This window comes from Eptatretus burgeri, chromosome 9 (assembly GCF_056783735.1).
Source record: "Eptatretus burgeri isolate ZD-2024b chromosome 9, Ebu_testis_v1, whole genome shotgun sequence".
Taxonomy (NCBI): domain Eukaryota; kingdom Metazoa; phylum Chordata; class Myxini; order Myxiniformes; family Myxinidae; genus Eptatretus; species Eptatretus burgeri.
The window spans coordinates 106739058-106766711 of NC_140969.1; the positions used below are offsets into that span (position 1 = coordinate 106739058).

Consider the following 27654-nt stretch of genomic DNA (forward strand, 5'->3'; position numbering starts at 1 on the left):
TAACTATTGTTGCTGTTTTTTGTACGATTTAATATATCCGTTGCTCGGTAGTTTAGACTGCAGAACGAGTGAAAAGCACATTGTACCAAGGTTCATATGGAAAGCACCCAAATTGAAGTGGAATGTCAAACATTCCAATAAAACATTTACACTTTTCCAGCCTATAACTACTACTACAACTACTGCTGCTGTTACTGAAGAAACTCCAAGACCCTACATCAACATCTGTGAAATTTCAAACTAAGGAAACGAATGGTACAGAACGATATATATCCTACAAAGTTTACACGATGAAACATGGCATCATACCAAAAGACACGGGCATGAAAGGTATAATGTTTTATTCAAATGAACATCTCTTTAAAATGCAATGAAATTAAAGCAGTATGAAACTGCAGAACAAGAAAATACGGAAAGAGTGAAAAGAAATACAAAAGTGCCTGATGATGCAAGTATTTAACCCAAATCACAACTTTCAGTAATCACCACAAACAAACACACTTTCAATCCTACATATTCAAAATGTTGGCTCTGCAGAAAACTTTAAAATTCATGCTTTTATTGCTATCTATGAAATGAGCAAACTAAGTTGATCGTGAACAAGGTGTGAGGGCATTTACAAAAAGGCATCACACCATTCCTTGAGGCAATTGTAACAATCTTTGGAGTACTTAGTGTTTGCATTGCACGCATCCTTCAGCCATTCTTCAAACAACTCCTTATCCTTCTTCAGCACGAGGAACTGACCAAGGACAACGTATGCCTGAAAACACACCAAACAATGTTTAGGCACAACGTAGTAATACAATAAATACGGGAACAACATACTGGCACCGTAAATACGTAAAGTGATTCTCAAAGTGAGGACTTGTCACGACAACAAAATCAAAAACGAAAAAGAATAACTGGAACAGCACTCTTCGACATCGCGATGTCGACAGATATGCCTCTGCCCACATTACATCACTATACATACTTGTACCAAGTTTGATTTAAATCCCTGAACCCAAATTCAAAATATTAAAGAAGAACAAGATGTCGTGCACAGCACGATACTTGCAAAATCCATAAAACAAATTTCACCTCAAAAATAATTGGCTGGTTTAATTCAGTGACCTGAAATATAAACCCTCTTCAAATTTCAAGTCAATCAGATGAAAATTGAGGAGTTTAGAAATACCACCTAAGTTGACCTTTTGACCTCAAAAACAATGACAAACTCTACCATATGGTAGAGTTTCGTGAAGATTGGTTTAACATTGTGACCTGCAGACGATTGACAGACAAACAAACAGACAGTCAGAAATAGCAATGTCGACTGACCAATATACTTGAAAAATCTTCGATTTTGCAAGTAATAATTGTGGCTGCCAGATTGAAATTTAATACAAATATTCCCCATCACTATGAGATCAGAACTGTGAGGTTTCACATCGATTGATGAAACGGTTCAAGATAAATATTTTTTTAAATCATTTTTGTTCAATCCAGCATGGCTGCCAAACCATGTGACCTATTAATTATTTGTGAACTCCCGGTATCCACAAGGCTTGGGGAACATGTGGGTGAAGTGTGTCCCCTGAATCTGTCAAGCCGTTCTGGAGAAGATTTTTGAAGGTTTTTTTTCTTCTTCTTCAAAAAAGTAATCAGCTGTCAAACCATGTGACTGATGACATCATTTACCCACCCAACCCATACAATTTAGCCCAAGATGACCCTCAATTTTCATACTGATTGGATAAAGCATTTGACGTATGCAATTATGACATCATAATGAAACCACCCACCTATGACATAAAAAACAAACACGCACTTGTTTCCCATGGGGAGTACTTCACATGTACCAGGTTTCAAATTTTTCCATGGAGCACTTCGAGATACAGAGGTCCAAAGTTTTTCCTTTTTTCCAACATGGCTGCCACACCACCGTGACCCATGATGCCATAATTATCATAAAAACATTCTCCATGACAAGTCACACCTCTGGTGAATTTTTTTTCTCAATCGGATAAGCAGTTGCAGAGAAAAGAGAAAATCAGCACGGATGTACGGACGGACACTGGGAAGGGGAATTAATTTAATAACTAGAGTTCATCGAACACTTTACCCCACGCAGTGTTGAGAAACGAGGACATGCGCGGGGTATACGAGCAGAAAACTTGATTGGTCGAGTTGAGGTAAAATGGCGTAACATTCTGTCCAAGTACTGCTAAACGGGAAGGTTTTGAAAGTGCCAAAAAGTCGATTTGTGTTCTGCAGTGTTCAAGTATACAATTCAATTGAAATAAAATAAAGGTTTTGAGGGTTGGAGGAAGAAAAACAACAAAATCCGGAAGTTTACCGCCATTGATGCAATGTCTTTAATACCACCTTGTTTAACATGTTACATGAGCTCTTTGTGCTTGTTGTTTGTCTTTTAAAACAGTAAGTTTCCTGTTTGGAATCATTTTCTTCGTCTGCCAGACAGGCAGAGAATAAAAATATTATCTCACTCTGTGGACATGCACGATGGGGACGAGATTCCATACAACATGACAAATTCAGAGTTCAGATGGACAGACAGACAAACTCAGCGAATTGATCAACCCTGCTCTTCACCGCATGCGTGGTACTAAACACATTCATATCAATACAAGCACAAAAACAAATGTACTCAGGTCAATCTGTACTTGTGTGGACAGAAATTGGACTCAACAGAATATGCTTGCTTATCCTGGCACTTTGAAATCCGACCACGGAATAAAACTCAAATCAGGTGACAAATTGTGGAAAAAGGAAAAGAAAGAGGAATGAGAGCAAAACATCATTCAGAAAATGCAACATTTACATCTTCACGAGTTAGTAATCATTACCAATCATAGGTTATAGTTTTAGAAGGAACATGCCAGTGCTTTTACAATCGGATAAAACCTGAAATATGGCTCCTGTCAAGTGGTTTAACTAGTGTTGGTGTTTACCAAAACGTGGAGACATTCTAATAATTATAATAAAGTACAGTTACTTGTACATGCGCTCGTGTTAGAAATGTTTGTCGACATCCTTCACTTCTCAGACTCACTAAATTGCCGTTTATGGCACAGGCCACTGGAAGGAAATGCAGTCGACGTCGAGCGTTAGCCCTTCGTCAGAGCCCAAACAGCCGCGGTACCGAATGCCCCATGGCAGGAAAACACTCGTCAGTTTTTTTTTTTTAGTCGACAACACAAATCAATGTTGAAAATACAATGATTAAATAAATTTTGTAACGACCAAGTTTTCCCCATCGACGTGAACAGAAATTCAAAGGTGCTAAATTAAAAATAATTAATTGTTCTTGCGTGACAGCTATCAAGGCGGAGGGGTTCAGTGATGTTCAAAACATCAGATTGCGAGAATGGATTACAAGTTCACTAATTTTAAATATTCTCAATTCTTTAATAGCTTAAGCACTCTTGTAATTAGAACCAAAGACTTATCCAGAACCAAAGACTACATACAGGTCATTTGGCACACTACGAGGTTCTCAATTGATCTTTTTCAGTAGCAAGCCCAAAATAATAAATAAACAAGTGGATTTTGCACAAAAGGAAAGAATAAAATAAACGAGAGAGCAATCAACGATGGCACACCCTCGTCAGGACTTGTTTTGTGTGGTTTTATAAGAGCATTTTAATTGTACATACTTTATAGAGGTACTCGGTTGGAAATTTTTTTAAAAAAGACGTGTACGACTGGCGATTACAAGGTGATTTGTGCCACATTCTGTGAGGACAAACAAACAGAGCTAAATGCAAAGGGGGGAACATGGAGGGGTCGACTCTGGCGAGGGTATCTACAATAGTTCGATATCCATTTTGCTTTCCATAGCTAAGCTCTTGATACAGACTCATCAGGAGGTGCTTAAAAGTAAAATTATTTCAATGGCCAAAAAAAAAAACACAAAAAAACAAACTGGAAGGACACTTGGTAGAGCACATACCTCCACCGCGCAATGCCTGATCCAGTACAACATATTGGGCCAAATATATTGTTGCGAATTCGCGCCCGCCGGCGTGCGAACGGCCACGTAACTCGAATCGTGGCACGTCGCCCACCGGATGGACAATTCTGTCATGACCCTCTCGGACCAATGCCGGGAGCTAGTCACGGGTGGGCCTTTCGGCCTCACCACGATCGTGCCAATCGGCCCCCCGCGTGGTATAGGGTTGTTCGCCAAACTCGACCTACCTAAGTACCCACGCGGAGGGTAGACCGGGCGATCGCACCTCACCGCAGGTCGACTCCGGACACGGGCCACTTAAGCGACTCGTTCCGTACTATTGGGATAACCGAGCGGTGTTATCGTCGGCCTCGACGGTTCCGATTAATTATCGGGCGTATTGAACCCATGACCAACCCTTTACGTGAAGCAAGATGGAGATTCAATTAAAGAAAAGACGAAGCGAAACGGGAAAACAGTTCAACATGATGCACATTTATTCCGCGGCACACGGAGAGCACACATATACAATTACAACAATTATGCACCTAAAGCAATTGCAACAAAAGAAACACAACAATGCAGATCTACAACCGACTACGCGTGCACACGGCAACACTTACACAGTTTTACTTTACAGACTGGCGCCACACACACACGTTTACAGAAACAAAAGAAAAGGGCCACCCTCAAAGACAAGGGGGCAGACGGGGCCTGTGGGCCAATATTTGCGCGGGACCTGAAAGAGCGGTCAGGTCCGCGAGACCGGGTGGATCCTACCCGTGTCTTTGTGATGAGCCGCAAATGTGGCGGCGCGGCGGTGCCCCGACTTCGTGCTCCTTCGCGGGTTTCGTTGGCACTGCTTGGAGTGGGGTGGGAACGGGGCCCCCTTTTCGCACTATCTCAGCGCGGGGGAAAAAAAGGGAGGGAATTGTTGATGCTCTGGGGAAAGAGTATAGCTGGCTTGCTTGGGTCCCGCGACGAGCGATTCCACCGCGACCTCGTCACCGACCGCCGTCTTCCTTGCCTCGGACCCGAACTCCTCGGTCTCTTCCCCAATTCTCCTCAGCCGACTGCAGCAAACCACCTGTACGCCCTCGCCTCCCGACTCCACTCCGCGCTCCAACCCGACTCTGCCCAAAACACTCTCCGCTCTTCTGAGGCCGACTCTGCCCAAACCGACTCGACCGAGACCGACTCGACCGAGACCGACTCGACCCAAACCGACTCTGCCACACTCTGCTCTCCAAAACTGACTCTCCTCAAATTCGCCCCGCACTCGGCGCTTTATAGGCCGGCAGGAGAACCCATATGCAAATTTCTGGATCAGAACGAGCTCGGGGGTGGAGCCACGCTCGCCCATTGGACGGAGAAAAGGACGGAGAAACCTCCCCTGATCCTAGAATTTGCATATCTCGATTCTACACCGACGCTCCTGGAGGCGGGGCTAAACCGCCCCGCGCTTGCTAATTGGACGGATCAGAAGTGGGCGTGTAGCATTCCTGATCCGAATTCTCCTCGGAAAGGCCGCATTTTGCACTCGCGGCTCAGCGCGCGTCCCGTACGAGCCCAGGACAGCCTGACGCTCGGTGCTCCCAGGTGGTGCGGGAATGGCCGCAGAAGGAGAGAGGTGAAGGTGGTGGAGGGTTTATGGTGGTGGTTTATGGCCATGGTGCCGTTTGGAATGGTGGTGATGCGATGTTTGCGGGAGCGAGTTGTGAAGGTAAAGATCGTGGCTGTTGGCGTTGTTGTTGTTGTTGTGAAGCGGCGTTGTGGTTGGTGGTTGTTGTGTGATGGTGGTTGAGACGTGGTTGGTTCAAAATAAAGATAGAACAGAAAAACCACTATCTCAAAGCGTCGCAGCCCAAATGAATCACATTTATTCCCTCTAAACAACGGGTTTGAGGCTAACTGCACATGTACTTACAGAGATATCTCACCTACGGAACCTGAATGGTGGTTTGCGAATTTCCACAACCGCAACAATATTTTTGAGATATCATGCAACACAGTTTTTGGCCACATTGTTCAAATGGTGAAGAATCACTTTAAAACATTTTTTTTTTAATTCTCGGATTTGGATCTTCACCAAAATTGAATAAATTCTTCCTTGCCACACACACACAACGTGTCCACTATGTTTCGTCCAAATCCGTCCACAACTTTTTGAGATATAATGCTATACATAGTTTTTGGCCCGATCCCTCAATGGTGAAAACTCACTTAAAATATTCTAGTATTCGGATCCGAATCCGGATCTTCACCAAAATCTAATCCGTTCGTCCTTGTCACACACCGAACCTGTCCACGAAATTTCATCTGCATTCATCAAACTTTTGATATCCTGCATACAAACAAACAAAAACAGACAGCGGGGAAAACAAAACCTTCCACATTTGGTGAGGGAGGTAACTCGAGAGTTCATAGAACACCTCGCTGGTATATGGTCGAGACAGAAAATGCCAGAATATTGTAACGGTTCTAGGAACCGTATGCATACAGTTGTTGTATGCATACATCGAGGACAACATACAGTTGTCCCGAAGTTAGTTATTCCATTAAGTATATGTGTAGATAGATCCCTACCTTGTGTGTAGTGGGAAGACACTGGGGTGCATTGCGATGTTTTTTTTAATTAGATTAATAAATCATTATATCCCCTCAATTACAATCCACGGTACAATAGCACTTGCAGACCTCGGTTCGTTGGCCACAGTGCACCATTGTCCATCTGCTGTCTCCGGAGGCTCGTTTCTCGAGGCAGAATTTTCGCATTCGCTGTTCCAGTTCCTCGGCTTCCCAAACGTTCCAATTCCTTCTTGACAGGTCCAGACACGAGTGGAGTGGGCGGGCTTTCCAGGCCTGGCCGAAACCCCGCCTCGGAAGGGCGGACCCCATGAAGGCCCTGTCCAATCAGGACGGACGATGACGTCGGCTTCGCCAAGGCCCCTCCCCGACCTTGGGGATCTATAAATTACGACACCATCCTCAGAGTAGAGTGAGAGAGTTCGGTGGGTTCGTGGGCTGGTGGCAAAGAAGGAAGGAATGTCATTGGTTGGGTTGGTCCCTTGGTTGTTGGTTGAAGGAAGGAAGGTCGTGATCACCGAGTGCCTGCCCACGTCTCGCCTCTGCGGCCCGTCTGTTGTGCTGGTCCGAGTACACCCGACCTTGACCGGGTCTCTCGTTGGGTCCTGTCTGCTGCCCCGTTCTACCTTGGACTCCGCGCTCTCCACCCGGGCTCCTTCGCAGACACCGTCTCCACACGTGTGGCTGTGGGCCGAGCTGCACGACCTCTGTCGGGTGCCGCACCACGGAGCATCCCTTCCCTCGGAACGTTCGGGTACCAAAAGAACTGCGACCTCAGCTCCCTCCCTCCGTGGCTGCAAAAGTCCTTTGCCATTCAACTGGGTTTATTTTGTCTGAGTGTGCGTCTGAGTGTGTGGCACCTGTCCTTTAAGTAGAATTGTATAAGTTTTTGATCATTGTAATTCTTGCCTGTATTATTCTCATGACAAGTCTGCTCTGTGTCCTCTTTTGGTAGTTGCTGTAAAATTGTCGCACTACATCCCTCGTCTTTCCCCTGCATAACCCACCAATAAACCTGTTCCTGTACCACATGAATTTCCTCGCTTTGTGTAAATAAATTATTGGAGAAATGTTCCCAGTTCGTTTTTGTCTTTTCCTTCATTGGTCCAGCATGGTTCGGATCCAAGTTTAGACGGGTCTTTACCCCCGATAATCTGTTCATTCTCGCCGGTACGTCCTTAACAGTTCCGCTTGGCTGCATCCGATCCAGAGATGGTAGTTGGTACTCTACCGTAGTTGGTAGAGCGATCCGGTTCGGGCAAGGCGTACCGACGGCGTGGTTCCCGGGTAGTCGAAACCACGTGGTTAGTTAGGTAAACTGATTACACCTTGCAGGAAGACCCTACGCTACGCGGTTGAGGTATTGGCGTCCACGGTCGGTTAAGCAACCTGCCGAGTCAAGGAATTATCCGTGAGCGACGGCCTACAATCCGGGAGTCTTGTGGGAGACGACGTACCTTCCCCCACCAAGTGGTCGTTCTCGCCACCGGACCTCCGGCCCGCAACAATATTTTGTCCAAGTACTGCTAAACGGGAGGGTTTTGAAAGTGCCAGAAAGGCAATTTGTGTTCTCGTCTTCATGTACATAACTCAATTTAAATAAAATGAAGATGTTAAAGGTTGCAGAAAAAAAAAAACAAGAAAAAAAAACAACTAATTTTGAAAGTTCACAGCTGTTGATGCAGCGTCTATTACACCACCTAATTCAACCATGCTACATTGGTGTTTGTGTCCTTTATGACATCCTTAATAACAGTAAGTTTCCTGTTGTTTGGAATGGTTTCCGAATCATGTTGAAAATATAACATTCAATTGAAATAAAGTTACTCCATCATAAACTGACGTTTGTACACAGGTAGACGGAAGACGTGAGACAATTGCTTAACCACACTTCGCTTCGTGCGCAGAGTAATGGATCACCTTAACAGGAAACCCCAACACTGCTTGGAACTTCTGCACCAAATTGAGTTGCAATTAAGCTATTGTATTTATTGATTACATGATCATCCAAAATTCAAGACCAACACAATAGTCAATCACTTTTATTCATTCGACACAGGAAGCATTGAATCCGATCAAAGATCAACGACATTGCATCTACCTTGTCAAAACCCAAAGAGCAGAGACGACTTCCTAGCGTTTCACCAATCCCTGCCAATGCAGTCACAGCCTTCTCACCCATTGGCTCAGCCACAAAATCACGGTGCTTCTGTGAAGTAGACATTGTGTCGATTGCCTGCAACTGGGATTACAAGAGATGAGAGACAGATAAGTACCATAAAGCCTTTAATTATCAATTCATCAAGTTATGAAGATCAATATTCCAGCATTGATTGAAATAAAAATACGGCACAGGCAAATTACATTTAATTCCAACATTTCCTGAAACCTAAACTTTAATGTAGAGGCCAAGAGTTGGAAGGTGGCGAGCAAGCTGCCATTTAATCCCGTGGTCGGTCAACACAACCCTTAGTGACACGCTTTGAGGAACCAGTACCCTTCGTGACGGTACCAACAGGTGGGCCAGTACTTCAATTCTCACCCCTCCCCTCTCCTCCCCTCCCACCAAAAAGCTGTGGCATCCATAGCTTATCATTGGAAACTTCGACAAACCACATTGCAAACAGACCTCCATTTTGTTTTTCCACACCTATATTCCACTGTTGCTCTCTCTGATCTTTAAACCCTCTAACACTCCCCAATTCCTCGAGGCTACATATTGTTCTTCCAGTAACCCCCTCCTTGATGAACCCCCAAATTCAAAACTTGCTGCTCACCTACATTCCCATTTGTGCAACCACATTCCTGATGTAGTGAAATCACATTCTTCCCTCCAATATTTAAGGTGGCAGTGAACAATCATATCAAGTCATCCTCCATCTCTACCCCCATTAGCCCTCCCCTATCTACACTCTCTTGGTCAAGGTTTACCACATTTCTCCCCATTCATTCCCTTGCTTAAGGCCCAGTCACACCTTGACGTTTTAACCAGCTTATGCCGATTTTTGGAAAATTTGTCTAAAACGCTGGTACACGTCGAATACGTTATGGGTAAGTTTTGATAACATTGAGAGCACGCTGAAAAACACTGCCATACGTCGTTGTACGCTGGCTTTAAACGTTGAACTTTTGGGTTTTCCTAAAAAAATTTCATGCTTTAAATTTTATGACGTATGCCGGCGTATGACTCACACGTTCCGCTACGCTGGCTATAAGCTGTCGGCACGTTATGCGATCGTTGACATGTTGAAACACGTTACTTGTAAGTTACTCATTAGTCGAAACACGTCGAGGTAATGTTTAGCGTACCTGAAACTTATTTCTAACCTATGAGTAACGTTTTGTAAGCACGCTACACGAACGTTGTTCACACTTTGCAACACATTACTTGAAAGTACTACCACTACTACGCCGACTACTACCAACATCGACATCAGTAAATTCTCTCCAACTACTACTACTAATATCGACATAACTAAATTCTCTCGAACTATGACTACAACTACTACTACTAACATCGACATCACTAAATTCTCTCGAACTACTACTACTAACATCGCATCACTAAATTCTCTCAAACTACTACTGCTACTACTACTGCTACTACTAACATTGACAACACTAAATTCTCTCGAACTACTACTACTACCAACATCGACATCACTAAATTCTCTCGAACTACTCCTACTGCTACTGCTACTACTAACATTGACATCACCCAATTGACATTCCTCTCCCAAGACGTGTCTGACTCCCAAGTATCTCTCCCTGGTTACTCCCTCTTACGGTATGACAGACCTGAGCCTCGTCCTGGTGGAGGTGTTGCTCTCTTCATCAAAGACTCTATTCCTCACTCTCCCTGCACTGCTCTCACTCCCCCACACCCCCAGGAATACCTCTGGCTTCGGCTTCCCCTCCACTCCCACCTCATGTTTATATGTGTACTGTACCGTCCACCGAACAGTGATGACTCCATCTACACCTCACTCTCCGAAAACATGGACCATCTTCTATCTTCTCATCCAAACTCTCTCTTCCTCTTATGTGGCGACTTCAATTGTCATCACGCCAGTTGGCTAGGTGTGGGTACCTCTCTCACCTGCCATGGGACATCAGCAAAAGCTTTCTGTGACTCATTGGGACTGACTCAATCGGTCAACTTCCCGACCCGGATCTCAACCAATGGTACTCCATCTCTTCTGGATTTGATTTTGACAAATTTCCCTGACAATATCTGCTGCTCTTCCTTCGCTCCAATTGGTTCTTCTGACCACGTCCTTGTTAAAGTGGACATCTCTCTGGCTGTCATCAGAGAACCACCTCACCGCCGTCGAGTCTGGCATTTCACTCAAGCCGACTGGCAGGGTCTCCGAGCAGCCATCAAACTTACAGACTGGTCTCCTATCACTACTTTCTCAAACATCAACTCATCCTGGGAATTCTTTCAAAGAAACTTGCTCTCCCTCATGCACAGATTTATCCCCTCTCGTGTTCAGTTGTCTTACCCTTCCTCCCGCCCTTGGTTTACTGAAGCTTGTGGCGAGGCAGTTGTCCTGAAACAACTTGCCTTTGCCTCATGGAAAGCAAACCCAACTGAGGGCAATCTCAGTTCTTTCCACAAAGCTCGGAACAAGTGTGTATCTACCCTCAGGAGAGCCAGAAAACAACATCTTTCTCATCTCAAGTCTGAACTCTCAAACCTCTCTCCCTCCTCAAAATCCTGGTGGCGTTTAATCAAATCTGTTTCTGGTGTATGTTCCCCCTCCATCCCCTCCCTTACCTCAAATGGCCGCACTGCTGATTCCACACGTGATAAAGCTGAATGTCTAAACTCGGTGTTTGCAGCTAAATCTTGTGTCCCAAACCCATCACTATCTCTACCCACTTTACCCAGTCGCACCCAACTGTCCCTGGACTCTGTATCCTTTTCTCCTGACAAGGTGGAGAGCTTGCTTTCAAACCTCGAGTCAGATTCTGCAACCGGTCCAGACGGCATCAGCCCACGTGTCCTCAAAGCCTGCTCTTCTGCTCTTGCTCACCCTCTCTCTGTTCTATTCACCCCTCTCATTTTTCCCAAGGTCATCTGCCATCTGCTTGGAAATCTGCTAACATCACTGCCCTGCATAAAAGGTGCAAAAACAGATCCCTGTAACTACAGACCAATCAGCCTTCTCCCAATCATCAGCAAGGTTATGGAATCCATCATTGCTTCAGACATGAAATCCTTCCTCTTCTCCAATGGCTTGATTTCCAATCATCAATTTGGTTTCAGACCAGGTCACTCTACCCTGGATATGCTGCTACTGCTCTCCCATCAATGGATGGAGGTCCTCAATGCCAGACAGGAAATCCGAGCCGTATCCCTGGACATATCACGTGCTTTTGACACAGTCTGGCACCCTGCCCTACTCACCAAACTCTCTTCCCATGGTATTCAAGGCCATCTCCACTCATGGCTCGCAGACTTCCTCTCCTGTCGCAGTCAACGTGTGGCCCTAAATGGAGTTCTTTCATCCCCTCTTCCTGTGCAGGCTGGAGTTCCTCAAGGTAGCGTTCTGGGCCCTGTTCTTTTTCTGGTTTTCATCAATGATCTCTCGGACTCTCTGGAAAATCCTCTATTTCTCTTTGCCGATGACTCCACCCTCTGCCGTACCATCTGTCATCCCTCAGACCGGCAAGCAGCAGCTTCTTCGCTCACTGCAGATCTGGATAAAATCACAAACTGGTCCAACACGTGGAACATGTCTTTCAATCCACACAAATCTCACACTCTCACTATGTCTCTTCGAAAGGACCGTTTACAAAACCCCCCCATCCACTTTCTCAACAATCCTCTGGAAGAAGTCTTTTCTTTCAAGCTTCTGGGTCTCACTATCTGCCATGACCTTTCCTGGGAAAGTCACATTTCCAACCTCGCCTCAAAAGCCAGTCGCCGACTGGGAATCCTCCGTCGTGCAAAGTCCTTCCTCGGCCCTCTTGAGCTCCTGACTACTTACAAAGCTTTTGTCCGTAGCCTGATGGAGTACTGCTCTCCCCTCTGGGCTGGTGCTCCTGCCTCCCACCTTTCTCGACTTCACGCTGTCGAAACCAGGGCTTTTAAGATCATTGGCATCTCCCGCAATGAAGCTGAGTCTTTGGGCCTCTCACTCAATCACCGCAGGTTGGTCGGTGGTCTTTCTGTCTTCTACCGACTCCTCTCCAGCCTTGCCCCCCTGCTCTCTCTGCGATTTGTCCCCACCACATTTCCACAGGGCGCCCAAGGTCCGCCAACAACCCCCCTTCTGGTAACACTACCAAAATCACCAATCACTGCGCATTTTCACTCTTTCATTCCTCTCTCTTCCCGCCTTTGCAATAAACTTCCTCACTCTATTCTTTCCCATTCTTCCCTCCAGGCTTTCAAAACAGCTGTTCACCACCACCTCTTATCTTGCCCCATCCAAATCCTCGATCTTTTCTACCCCCGATAATCCACCCAAGCCCACTTCCTTCAATTCTCCTGCTTTCCTTCCTGAAAGTCCCTGTAATGTCCATCTTCTCCTCGCCATGTACCCCGTCCCATCCCCATCCCTCTCCCTTCCACAGTTCACCTGTGTCTGTTCCCCAATGTTTTGTCCCTTCCACTCCCACCCCTCTTGTCTCATGCCTCCTTGCTGTGAGTTGTGTGTTAGCTCTCATACGAGCCTCGACCAAGGTATACAAAAAAAAAAAAAAAAAAAAAAAAAAAAAAAAATCACTAAATTCTCTTGAACTACTACTACTACTACTGCTACTGACATTGACATCTACTCAACATGGAGTCTGGAACACCGATGGGTTCCTCTTGTGAAGCCCATTTGTATATACCAAGTCCCCTAAACGCTGCCAATACGCCATTATACGGTAGCTGTAAGTTAGAAACACGTTCAGTAAGTTCTGTGGTCGTCCGGAAGACGTCAATAAAATTCGTCTGCATACGCCAATGTGCGTTTGAGATACGTTACACATAGGTTCAAAGCACGCTACTCATAGGTTTAAAGCACGCTACTGACATGTTCAAAGCACGTTACCCGTAGGTTAAAATTAAGTTTCGGGTATGCTAAACATTACCTCGACGTGTTTCGACTTATGAGTAACTTTCAAGTAACGTGTGGCCGACGCGTGTAAACGATTGCAGAGCGTGCCGAGAACTTACGCCAGCGTATGCGGAACTTGTGACCCATACGTCGAGTACGTCGTAGAATTTTCAGCATGCTTGAAATTTCACGACGTACGAGACGTACCACGTAATATGCCAGCGTACTTCATTGTTTTTCATCGTGCTCCTAACGTATACACAACTTAGCCATAACTTATTCGACGTGTCCCAGCGTTTTAGACACATTTTCATAGGTCGGCATACGCTGGCTAAATCGTCAAGGTGTGACTGCGATGTTGACACTTCCAATTCTCAGGCGGTTATGATTTAAATCTGCGTGCGGCAGGTTTTTAACAGAAAACGCCATGAGTTCGTCGGCGATACGTGCAGCGCGCTATGCCTAAGTTAAACTATCGTTGGGCATAGGTTGTGAACGCCGACAACAGGCTAAGCATTCGTTGGTATAAGTTATCTTTAACACAACTAAACGTTCTGTGCCCGTTACTATTACGTTATGCATACGACCAACACGTTATGAATATGACCAAAACTTAAAAAAAAACCTCAAAACTTCAGCGTACGCCAACGTATTACATGCGTTTTTATACGTTGTCATTCCTGGCTAAATCCATCATTTTATACATCTCACGAATTGGCATCATTTATGCTTTGTGATGACGAACAATAGTGATAATTAGTTTAAAAAACATATATATATTAAATTCAGTGGCAGATCGAGTGGGGGGGGGGGGAGGGGATGGGGGCCTCTGTTAAATTAATTTTTATGTGTAGCCTTTGACCTACACTTGTTGTAATAAACTATAAAAGGTTTTGTTTACTGAGCAAAATGAATCCATTTTAAAAAAAACAACATTTTATTGGGAGCTATTAACCCTCTAAATATCACTGTGGATCTGCTCCTGAGTATATATATATATATATATATATATATATATATATATATATATATATATATATATATATATATATATATATATATATATATATATATATATATATAATCTGCACCAGTCCGTCTGGGGAGGGGCTTCAAAATCAAATAACCTCCATTTTGTTTGCTCCGTTTCACCTCTTTTGTAAAGCTCGCACAGCTTTATCTCAACTCAAATTCGATATCTGATTTCATTTTTTGTCGTTACTAAAAAAGGTGCAACTTTTGGATGAAAAAAAAAAATTTACGTTTTTAAACAAAAATTCATTTTAAGTGAAATTAAAGCCTGTAATATAAAGTCCATTCAGACTCCCTCACGGCTATATCTTAACTCTAATTCACCTTGTGATTTCATTTGTTGTCTTCGTTAAAATGGTTCAAGTTTCATTTGCGGCAAAAGGTGCAAAAAAAAAAAATCGGATGAATATTGGTTTTTGTACACAAAAATGCATTCTCATAACCATTTTGAATGTACAATATATGGTCGGAAGAAGAGAGGAGGGCAAAGGGGAGTAGTGGGAGAGGAGGGTAAGGGAGAGTAGTGGGAGAGGAGGGTAAGGGAGAGTAGTGAGAGAGGGAGAGGAGGGAGGGGAAGTATAAGAGTGAGGGTAGGGGGAGAAATGAGAGAGGGAGAGAAGAGAGGGGGAATAAAAGAACAAGGGTCGGGGGAGTAGTGAGAGGAGGGAGGGGAGTAGAAGAGCGAGGTTAGGGTTCCCTACTCGGGAATTAGTTGACATCATTTTGAATGCATCTGGTCAGACACAATGTGGGGAGGGAGACAGGGGAGGGGAGTCGTGAGGAGACGGGGAGGAGAGGAGAGAGAAGAAGAAGAGCGAGGGTTGGGGGAGTAGTGAGGAGGGAGGAGGAGTAGCTAAGTGCGAAGGTCGGCTCTGTGTGAGGGAAAACTGAAGGTGGTGTTCAAACTGTCGTCCAATTAAATGTTTTTTTCATGTTCCCAGGGTATATATAAAGAGTTTATTTCAGGTGAGTTATCACTCTTTTCCAACTATATAATGAAACGATACTTCAAAAAAAAAAAACTTTGTACGGAGTAAATTGGAGAGGTTGACCAACGATGGAATTCAATATTTATTAACGTTTGGTTTTAAAGAATTTCTAATTTGTGAAGTGAAGTGTATTTGATACGAGTTAATCAAGTCAAGGCAGAAGTAAATCTCTCCTCTCTCCCCTGTGAGTGAAGTATCAGATATGAAGAGGCCAGTACAAATGTCATACATGTCTATGTCCATGGGTTTCCCACTCGACACTACAAACAATGGTGCGGGTTTGTCAGCCCGAAGCACGTTCAGTCCCTCTCCTCATGCAGAATTCACTCTGGTTGAGCGCAGATCGAGTGGGTCTCGTATTCTACTCACTGCAACGTACAGCTGTCCGTGTGTAAAATACTGGTGGGAAACAGGGCTCCACACCACTGCAAGCTCTGACCCTGGCTTGTGTTGATCGGCATCGCAAAGGACGGCCTGATGGGAAACTGTCGTCGGCGGAGTTGGAAAAGAAAATCCGTGTCAGATGGAGAAGGAAGAATTCTTGGAATAAGGAGAATATACCTGTCATGTTCAGCACCGAGCATCCGCACCTCAAGATAACCAGTGACCTTGGTTAAGAATCAATGACCAGTGACCTAGGAACGTTTTCCATCGTGATGAACGTGATGGGAGTGCTAACCTTCTGTGACGTCTCATGCGGTGACACCTGACAGATTAGTCACAAAACTCAGGTGGAAAAAGGGCAGATAGGTTTTGATGGGCCAAAAAAAAATCGACACTTTTGATGATGAGTGTCACCCGGCAGGTGGTCAATGATCTTACTGTTGAGAAGATCAACCATGATATTCATTGTGGTTATAATAATAATAATAGTAATAATAACAAATAAAAGTATCACATGCGAAGCCAACCACTCAGAATTTGTATGATTGGACGGTTCTTCAAGTCCAGCATATACATGGTTGATGATGTCATCTTCCCAGTCCACACAAAGAGCATGCAGTGATGTTATTACATCATCTTGAAGGTTACCCTCCACAGAAGGCAGGCAGGCAGACAGCCCTCACCCACGAGCAACAACTAATCAGCAAAATGCTCCAGTCGTTTGACTTCCTTCATGCCACCAGCAAGTCGATTGAGAACGGGCATATTTGTTTTCAAAGTTAGCGTCGTGCAATGTCGCCACAATAGAGAGTTTTTCATGCAGGCATTGATGATGTTTGGTAGCCTCCGTGTTGGACCACCAGAAGAATTTGACGAACAGTACACCGCTTCTCATAGTCTCATTAATAATACACTGCTTTAATCCAGTAACTTTGCAGTGTTACGATTATAGTTACCATATTATTATTATTAGTATTATTATTATGAAAACGATATTACTTTTTGAAGAAAGCTCGGCTAATTTGTTACTGCTGCGATAATCAGTACACCGCTTTTCAGAGTCACGAACAATACACCGCTTTAATCCAGCAACTTTGCTATCACGACAAAGGGATTGTAGTGTTACGATATTATTAGCGTTACACTATTATTATAATGGAAACGACATTACTGTATTAAGAAACCCAGGCTAATTTGTTACTAACCACAGTAAAAGCATTAAACTCTCCCAGAGAAAAAAAAAACAAACAAAAAAAAAAACTACCCAATCAGGAAGTCTGGAATGGGCTGCAACAATCACTCCAGAAAAAAATATAAAATAAAAATAAACCAATGTCACCCGCACGTATCAATGACGCGTATCTTGCCAAAAGGTGACCACGTGTGACTTCTTTAAGGTCACACTGAGGTGAACAGAGCTGCTATCCACCAGGAGCGACTCCTTGAGGAATATCTGCCTACGAGAGATTCCGATGAGAATCGTTCTACAGAGTAACCATGAAAAATATGCGTTTGCCTCATAACGTCACCAAATGACGTCATAATGTCTCAAGCTTGACATATCAAGAAAGCACTCATCGAGGTGTTCAATTTGAGGTACTACACGATATGGTTCCTAAAACTTGAAAATTTGACCTTGGGGTCAAATATGTTTGACCTGAGGCACTAACCATGAAGGTCAAGGCCAATTGCCACCAAAAATTAATCAGCTGAGCGCCAGACCATGACCTATATTCCCATGACGTTTGAAGACTATCCGATCAAAATTACGCAAAAAATAAGGGTTTCGTCGACTCCCCTGATTTGCAACAAAGTGACCTTGACCTTTGACCTTGACCTTCAAAATTTTATGCGCTGAAAGGGACCTCTATAGGCCTCTGATATGCAGTTACAAAAATTTCCAATGATAACTGTGCTCTGCAGAATTTTTTTATACGTGATTACAGACAAAAAAAAATAAAATAAAATAAAATAAAATAAAAAAAAACCATACAAGCTGACTAACATATCTTGCAAAAACTCGTTTTGGCAACATAAAAACCAGAAGCAGCCTGAAGGTGAGGCCAAAGGAATGAAGCCCTAGGTCTATGCATACTGTGTCGTTAGGAGGCCCGTGATGCCTATCCTTTTGATATTTGATGATCATTTTAACAATCGTTTTGTTTGTGTGTCACACTGAATGAAAAACACAAAGGTATGGCACGGCGATTGTGAACGTGACAGGTTCGATGATTTGTTCGGCCTGACTGCATGAAAATTTCAATGGCAGATGTTGGAATCAGCCTTCGTATGCCGTAGCATGAGACAGACAGAGACAGACAACTGCCGCTACTTTAATACACGTCATCGATACCAACCAATGCCTACCTGTTCCTTCATCGACAGGTTTAATCAAAAGACAGCATACTGTACCTCACAAACACATTGCATGTCAATGAGGATGTAAAATGAAGTGAAATGCACAAAAAGGATCTTTTATTACATAATGTTGTTGCCGACGTCGTGGCGACCTGTTGGTTTGCTACTTTCGTGTGTCTTTACTGCTTCAAGTAGTGTGTGTGTGTGTGTGTGTGTGTGTGTGTGTGTGTGTGTGTGTGTGTGTGTGTGTGTGTGTGTATATATACATACATACATATATATATATATATATATATATATATACATATATATACATATATACATATACATATACATATATATATACATATACACATATACATATATACATACATACATATATACATATATATATATACACATATACATATATACATACATATACATATATACATACATATACATATATACATACATATACATATATATATATATATATATATATATATATATATATATATATATATATATATATATATATATATATATATATATATATATATTGTTACGGCTGTGGAAATTCGCAGAGCACCATGAAGGTCCTTAAATCAGTTATGTCGATAAATCTGTGTTCAGATAGATTTCCCCACCGATGTTTAACGGGCAATTATTCGTGTGCAGGGCTGTGATCTTTGAGTTAGCCGTTTTTCTTTTGCTATCGTTATTTTGGAACAACCACCTCAACCACAACCGCATTGCCTCATCACTTCCTCCAAAAACGCATCAACACACCACCGTCATGGCCACCACAAAACAGCTTGTGGGTAGTTGTGTGGAGCCGTGCTGTGAGCTGAATCAGCCTGGAGTGTGGAGTCTCTGCAGTCGGTGAGGAGCTGGAGAGAGAGAGGAGCGCAGCGGAGTCAAGGCGCGCGGCCTGCCGGACCGTGGGTCGCTGGAGAGGGGACATCGAAGGTTGCCCTTGCGAGTCACCACGAGGGACAAGGTAGCCAGCCCGGTCTCTCAGAGCCATTGCGGTCTACACGGCTCAGTGTTTATAAAGACCCCAAGGGGTCCAGTCTACCCCTCGTCTGTCCTCGGGTTTTTCCTTCGTTTCTTTGCATGAACGTTGTGGCGCCATGTCTTGAAGTAGAACTGTTAAGTGTGTACATAATATATAGACGGTAGTAGCTCTTTTGCATTGCTCATGGTTTGTCCCTTACATGTTACATAATTGCATGCGTGCTTTTGTTTTTGCCTTTGTCGATTGCAAACTGCATGCATGTCTTGCCTTGCTTGATTAATTATACGACTGCATGACTGCATATGTGCCGCTTATTCAATAAATGTGCTTGTTTAAATGTTAACCCGTTCGTTGCGTCCTTTTCCCGAATTGAACTGCCGTTCTGCGTTCGGAATATAGTTGGTTTTTAAATAGCCGAAAAAGTGATCTGGTCCAACGGGGCTGCGTGATAAATACCCCGCTCGGTTATCCCAAAACGAAGCGAGCTGCTTAAGCGGCTCGTTTCCAAGCGGCCCCTTTGAGGTACAGTCTCTCAGTCTGCCCGCGCGATTAATTAGGTATATCGACGATTCGGCGATTGACGCTGTAGCACGCAGGTAGAGTGTTGACTAGGCTGTGTGCTCAAAACACACCCGTAGCGGGATTCCGGCGTTCGATCCGGAAGGCTGCGACTAGATTGTCCATTTGATGGGCGAGGTGGCCGCCATTGGCTAAACGCGGTCGCATGTACGCCGGCGGGCGAGAATCACAATATATATATATATATATATATATATATATATATATATATATATATATATATATATATATATATATATATATATATATATATATATATATATATATACACATACACAGTAATCCCCCGTTTCTCGCGGGGGTTACGTTCCAAACCCTCCCGCGGTAAGTGAAAATCCGCGATGAATGGACGCCTCCACAAAACACATTTTAATCCCAATTAAACACATAAAGAAAACATTTGAAGCATAAAAATGCTTTCTGTAAACTCAGTAACGTTGCAAAAACATTGTGATGGGCAGTTGCTGGCGTTGTTTCTTCATGGTCGTGAGGAGAGTTTTCGCTATTGTTGCTAAGCGTTTAAGTGAGAGGCCTTCGTCGTCGTGCTCCTGCGATGGATCAGATTGTTCCTCCTCCTCCTCGCATGCAGACTTCGTAAGCTCAGCCAAATCTTCGTCCGTTAATGGGTCAGAGTTGGTTTTGATGAGGTCATTCACTTCGTCGTGCGTCATGTCGTTGAATCCTCCTCCTGGAATCTTCGCCAGCTTGACCACAATATCGATTGCCGAATGGTGAATTTCGTCTGAAGAAAAGGCCTTGTATTCGTGGACGTATTCTGGCCACAGCTTCTTCCAACGGGCGTTTAAGGTTTCTTTTTTCATTTCTTGTAGAGCCTTCTGAATTATTTGGAGACACGTTGCTATCGTGAAATCATGCCAATACGCCCTCAGAGAAAAATTGTCGTCGGAATCCATGGCATCCACGAGGTGCTGCAGGGAGTTGCGAATGTAAAGCGCTGATGTTGGCTTCGTCCTTCTTGATGTAGCGTATGGTCGATTCATTCAAACCGTAATAGCGCCCAACCGCGGCAAACGTTTTTCCTTTGGGCGGCATCGTAGGGCTTGGAGAAAAAAAAAAAAACGTAGAAAATATCTGTCGTTTACAAACGAAACACTCAAGACAGTGAGAGTGCCCCTCGTGGGCAGCAGCCAATCAGCGCCAAGGAGAAATGAATAGCGCGCTCTCTGTCTTTGTCTCGTGCGTTGTGTCGACAAACATACAAAAAAATTTTTGTTTGTTTTATTATGAAGATACTTTCGAGCGCCACGCGTTATAATTTATCACTTAAATAATTTATATTTTATATATTACCACGATGTGCCGGGGAGAAGCCGCAGAAAAAATTAGTTACGTTCCAAGGGAAAACCCGCGATGAACCGGGGGCGCGATAGGTGAACCGCGATGAAGCGGGGGTTGACTGTATATATATATATATATATATATATATATATATATATATATATATATATATATATATATATATATATATATATATATATATATATATATGTATATATATATATATATATATGTATATATATATATATATATATTGTTGCGAATTCACGCCGACCGGCGTGCGAACGGCCACGTAACTCGAATCGCGGCACGTCGCCCACCGGACGGACAATTCTGTCGTGACCCTCTCAGACTAACGCCGGGAGCGAGTCACGGGTGGGCCTTTCGGCCTCACCACGATCGTGCCAATCGGCCCCCCGCGTGGGATAGGTTTGTTCGCCAAACTCGACCTACCTAAGTACCCACGCGGAGGGTAGACTGGGCGATCGCACCTCGCCGCAGGCCGACTCCGGACACGGGCCACTTAAGCGATCCGTTCCGTACTATCGGGATAACCGAGCGGTGTTATCGTCGGCCTTGACGGTTCCGATTAATTATCGGGCGTATTAAGCCCACTACCAACCCTTTACGTGAAGCAAGATGGAGATTCAATTCAAGAAAAGGCGAAGCGAAACGGGAAAACAGTTCAACATGATGCACATTTATTCCGCGGCACACGGAGAGCACACATATACAATTAAACAGAATGCACATAAAGCAATTGCAACAAAAGAAACACAACAATGCAGATCTACAACCGACGACGCGTACACACAGCAACACTTAAACAGTTTTACTTCACCAGACTGGCGCCACACACACACGTTTACACAGAAACAAAAGAAAAGGGCCACCCTCAAAGACAAGGGGGCAGACGGGGCCTGTGGGCCAATATTTGCGTGGGACCTGAAAGAGCGGTCAGGTCCGCGAGACTGGGTGGATCCTACCCGTGTCTTTGTGATGAGCCGCAAATGTGGCAGCGCGGCGGTGCCCCGACTTCGTGCTCCTTCGCGGGTTTCGTTGGCACTGCTTGGAGTGGGGTGAGAACAGGGCCCCCTTTTTGCACTATCTCAGCACGGGGGAAATGGGGGGGGGGAATTGATGATGCTCTGGGGAAAGAGGATAGCTGGCTTGCTTGGGTCCCGTGACGAGCGATTCCACCGCGACCTCGTCGCCGACCGCAGTCTTCCTTGCCTCAGACCCGAGCTCCTCGGTCTCTTCCCCAATTCTCCTCAGCCGACTGCAGCAAACCACCTGAACGCCCTCGCCTCCCGACTCCACTCTGCGCTCCAACCCGACTCTGCCCAAAACACTCTCCGCTCTTCCAAGGCCGACTCTGCTCAAACCGACTCGACCCAAACCGACTCGACTTTCTGCCACTCTCCGCTCTTCTAAAACCGCCTCGACCAAAACTGACCCCACTAAAACTGACTGCCGAGATTCGCCCAGCGCTCGGCGCTTTATAGGCCGGCAGGAGAACCCATATGCAAATTTCTGGATCAGAACGAGCTCGGGGGTGGAGCCACGCTCGCCCATTGGAAGGAGAAAAAGGGGCGTGAATCTGCCCTGATCCTAGAATTTGCATATCTCGATTCTACACCGACGCGCCTGGAGGCGGGGCCAAACCGCCCCGCGCTTGCTGATTGGACGGATCAGAAGTGGGCGTGTAGCATTCTGATCCGAATTCTCCTCGGAAAGGCCGCATTTTGCACTCGCGGCTCGGTGCGCGCCCCGTACGAGCCCAGGACAGCCTGACGCTCGGTGCTCCCAGGTGGTGCGGGAATGGCGGTCGAAGGAGGAGAGGTGAAGGTGGTGGAGGGTTTATGGTGGTGGTTTATGGCCATGGTGCCGTTGGGAATGGCGGTGATGCGATGTTTGCGGGCGCGAGTTGTGAAGGTTAAGGTCGTGGCCGTTGGCGTTGTTGTTGTTGTGAGGCGGCGTTGTGGTTGGTGGTTGTTGTGTGATGGCGGTTGGTTCGTGGTTGGTTCAAAATAAAGATAGAACAGAAAAACCACTATCTCAAAGCGTCGCAGCCCGAATGAATCACATTTATTCCCTCTAAACAACGGGTTTGGGGCTAACTGCACATGTACTTACAGAGATATCTCACCTACGGAACCTGAATGGTGGTTTGCGAATTTCCACAACCGCAACACTATATATATATATATATATATATATATATATATATATATATATATATATATATATATATATATATATATATATATATATATATATATATATATATATATAAATAATGTGTGCTCCTTAAATGTCCAACTAAAATCTAAAGGATTCTTGCTGTCATAGAATAATAAATGTAACCGTGCAACTTAATTTTAACTTCACCAAAATCAAATCGATTCTTCCTCGTCACACACCCAACGTGTCCACCAAGTTTCGTCTGAATCCGGTCACAACATTTTGAGATATCGTGCTATATAATTGGTTTCGGCCCTATCTCTCAATGGTGAAGCATCACTTACAAAAAATTCTCGTCGTCGGATCCAGATCCGGATCTTCACCAAAATCTAATCAGTTCGTCCTTGTCACACACAGTCCACAAAATTTCATCCGGATCTGTCCACAACTTTTTGAGATATCCTGCACACAAATAAGCAAACAAACAAAGGGATGAAAACATGACCTATTTCACCTTCGGTGGTGCAGGTAAAAACTGAAAACCAGTGAAATCATGTGATGTTTAAACGTTGAGATTTTGGGTACGAGTTGTTGCTTGATCGTTAAGTTATTTCTTCATGCTGTCTGGGATGTGTACAGGTAGAGTTGTGGAGACTGTATTTCCATTCGATCGTTGTTGGGCTTCAAGCAGGTGGTGCACCAACACGTCATGGCTTCCTCAGCAACGATTTATTTTTTACCCCATTAACCTACTGTGTCTCTCCCTCCCTCCTTACCTGTTTGTCTCTCCGCTTCCTTCCTCGACGACGAAACAAGTTCTTGTATTTTGTATAATCGTCATAATCGTGACCCTCGTGGCCCAAAGGACTACATTGTGGCCAACCTCCACAGGGAATGTGATGAAAACTTGTTTCCCAGAGTTTCTGGGATTTTCCATGTTCCACGCTGTCATTCTTACATTAGGCAGTTCTATTTCTACATTCACCTTTTTACCTGCACCACCGTAGGTGAACGAGGTGACGTTTTCATCCCTTTGTTTGTTTGTGTGCGCGATATCTCAAAAAGTTGTGGACGGATTCGAATGAAATTTTGTGGACAGGTTAGGTGTGTGACGAGGACGAATCGATTCGATTTTGGTGAAGATCCGAATCCGGATCCGGAAATTATTTAATTTTTAAACTGATTCTTCATCATCTAGAGATTCGGGCCACAAACGATGTATAACAAGATATCTCAAGGATGTATTGGGCCCGATATGTTCTCGTGGATCAGGGGTTACATGGTGGAGGTACGAGCTCTACCGAGTCCCCTTCTAGTTCTTTTGTTTTAATGGATTTGATGACCAATGGTCATATAGAATGACATTAATGGATTTGATGACCAATGGTCACATGGAATGACATTAATGGATTTGATGACCAATTGTCATATAGAATGACATTAATGGATTTGATGACCAATGGTCATATAGAATCATATTAATGGATTTGATGACCAATGGTCAAATAGAATCATAATAATGAATTTGATGACCAATGGTCGTATAGAATGACATTAATGGATTTGATGACCAATGGTCATATAGAATGATATTGTTGCGGATTCGCGCCCGCCGGCGTGCGAGCGGCCATGTAACTCGAATCGCGGCACGTCGCCCACCGGACGGACAATCCCGTCGTGACCCTCTCGGACTAACGCCGGGAACTAGTCATGGGTGGGCCTTTCGGCCTCACCACGATCGTGCCAATCGGCCCCCCGCGTGGGATAGGGTTGCTCGCCAAATTCGACCTACCGAAGTACCCACACGGAGGGTAGACCGGGCGATCGCACCTCGCCGCAGGTCGACTTCGGACACGGGCCACTTTAAGCGACCCGTTCCGTACTATCGGGATAACCGAGCGGTGTTATCGTCAACCTCGACGGTTCGATTAATTACTGGGCGTATTTAGCCCACGACCAACCTTTTACGTGAAGTAAGATGGAGATTCAATAAAAGAAAAGACGAAGCGAAACGGGAAAAACAGTTCAACATAAAGCACATTTATTCCGCGGCAAACGGAAAACACACATATACAATTATACACCAAAAGCAAATGTAAAAGTAGAAGAAACACAACAATTCTGCACAAAAAGCAAATGCAACAATGCAGATCTACTACCGACTACAGAGCACACGGCAACACTTATAGTTTTACTTCACAGACGGCGCCGACAACACATATACTCAAAGCAAAAGAAAAGGACCACCCTCAAGGATGAGGCGGGCCTGGGGCCGAGACCGGGTCGGGCCTACCCGTCTGATGATGAGACGCGAAGTGGCGGTGGTGCCTCAACTCCGCGGGCCTCGCGGACAGTGTCTCGTAGGGGGTGGGAAGGGGGCTCCCTTTGTCGCACTATCTCAGCGCGGGGGGAAACAGGAGGGGGTTGCTGATGCTCGGGGGAAGGAGGATACTACCCTGTCTCGGGTCCCGCGACGAGCGACTCCACTGCGACCTCGATCGCGTTACCGGCCTCCCCTCTCCGCAGCTCCCCGACTGACACGAGCGCCGACCTCCACAAAGATTCTTGGCTTCTCCAGCCTCTCCGGACCCTGACAGACACTCTCTCGACTGCCTTCGCCGCCGCCACAACTCTCCAACTCTCCACTCTTCTCAACTCCGTCCAACTGCCAACTCTTCCCAACTGCCTCCTCTTCTCAACTCCCTCCAACTGCCCTGATTCGCTCTGCGCTCGGCGCTTTATAGTGCGACAGGAGAAACCATATGCAGATTTTTGGATCAGGAATCGCTCGGGGGCGGAGCCACGCTCCCCATTGGACAGAGGAAAAGTGGGCGTGAATGATTCTTGATCCGCGAATCTGCATATAGCGATTATACTCCTACGCACCTGGAGGCGGGGCCAAATCGCCCCACGCTCGCTGATAGGACGGAACAGAAGTGGGCGTGAATCGTTCTTGATCCGATTTCTCGGAAAGGCTGGTGTTTTTGCACCCGCTGCTCGGTGCGCGCCCTGTACGAGTCCAGGATCGGTGCCCACAAGCGGCGCGGGAATGGCGGTGATGCGATGGTTGCGAGAGCGAGATGTGATGGCAAGGGTCGTGGCTGTTGGCGTTGTTGTTGTTGTGAAGCGGCGTTGCAGTTGGTGGTTGTTGTGTGATGGCTGTTGAGACGTGGTTGGTGGTGGTTGTGGTGGTAGTAATGGCGGCTGGTCCAAAATAAAGATAGTAAAAGAAAAACGGCTATCCTGAAGGGTCGCAGCCCGAATGAATGACATTTATTCCCTCTAAACAACGGGTTTGGGCCTAACTACACATATACTTACAGAGATATCTCACCTACGGGACCTGAATGGTGGTTTGCGAATTTCGTCAACCACAACAATATTAATGGATTTGATGACCAATGGTCATATAGAATGATATTAATGGATTTGATGACCAATGGTCATATAGAATGATATTAATGGATTTGATGACCAATGATCGTATAGAATGACATTAATGGATTTGATGACCAATGGTCATATAGAATGATATTAATGGATTTGATGACCAATGGGTCATATAGAATGATATTAATGGATTTGATGACCAATGGTCATATAGAATCATAATAATAAATTTGATGACCAATGGTCATATAGAATCATATTAATGGATTTGATGACCAATGGTCATATAGAATCATAATAATGGATTTGATGACCAATGGTCATACAGAATCATATTAATGGATTTGATGACCAATGGTAATATAGAATGATATTAATGGATTTTAGAGAACACCATTGCGCTGCTCGTGGCACGACTGGACTAATACAAGCTTTTGAAGACCCTCTTGACCCATCGACTGTCCCTTGACCCTGTGATTCATCGCAGAAACGAACGTCACAGAGAAATGCCATTGTTTAAACTGTCGCTTCGTGAAACCGACTGTTTGCCGCTTACGGCCTAATTCCTTCCACAGATTATAAAACACATAAAACCCGCAAAATGTTTCACAGAACAATCCTTATCGAGTTAATGGCGAACAAAACTCACCCTGAGAGGAAAATCAAACCCAATCGCTTGTGGACAGCGTCGATGGCATCAGACGACGAACTCACTTTTCAGGAAATACTTCATCATTTCGATCTTCGATATAACTTTTTCGTGTGGTTCTTTTTTTCCTTGTGCTTTTTATAACTTAATGTATGTCTTTAGTTATAGATAAACGGAATTACTTCGTGCAT

At 44.7% G+C, this 27654-nt stretch overlaps 1 protein-coding gene across 1 annotated transcript; it reads right to left on the minus strand.

The window, feature by feature from the left end:
* Positions 1 to 326: 326 nt before the first annotated feature.
* On the minus strand, positions 327 to 27643 carry BANF1 (barrier to autointegration nuclear assembly factor 1). The gene is made up of 3 exons (XM_085896585.1): positions 27464 to 27643; positions 8646 to 8786; positions 327 to 763 (listed from the first exon to the last, which is right to left on the minus strand). Exons 2-3 carry the CDS (start codon positions 8766 to 8768, stop codon positions 617 to 619), a joined length of 270 nt encoding a protein of 89 aa, XP_085752711.1. The 5' UTR covers positions 8769 to 8786; positions 27464 to 27643; the 3' UTR covers positions 327 to 616.
* Positions 27644 to 27654: the final 11 nt, after the last annotated feature.

What these genes read in the sequence shown, in the direction of transcription:
- BANF1 (XM_085896585.1), bottom strand. Translation starts at nt 8,768, where the DNA reads ATGTCTACTTCACAGAAGCACCGTGATTTTGTGGCTGAGCCAATGGGT. An exon ending in GCTCTTTGGGTTTTGACAAG is followed by an intron (nt 764 to 8,645) that starts GTAGATGCAATG and finishes GTGTGTTTTCAG; the next exon opens with GCATACGTTGTCCTTGGTCA.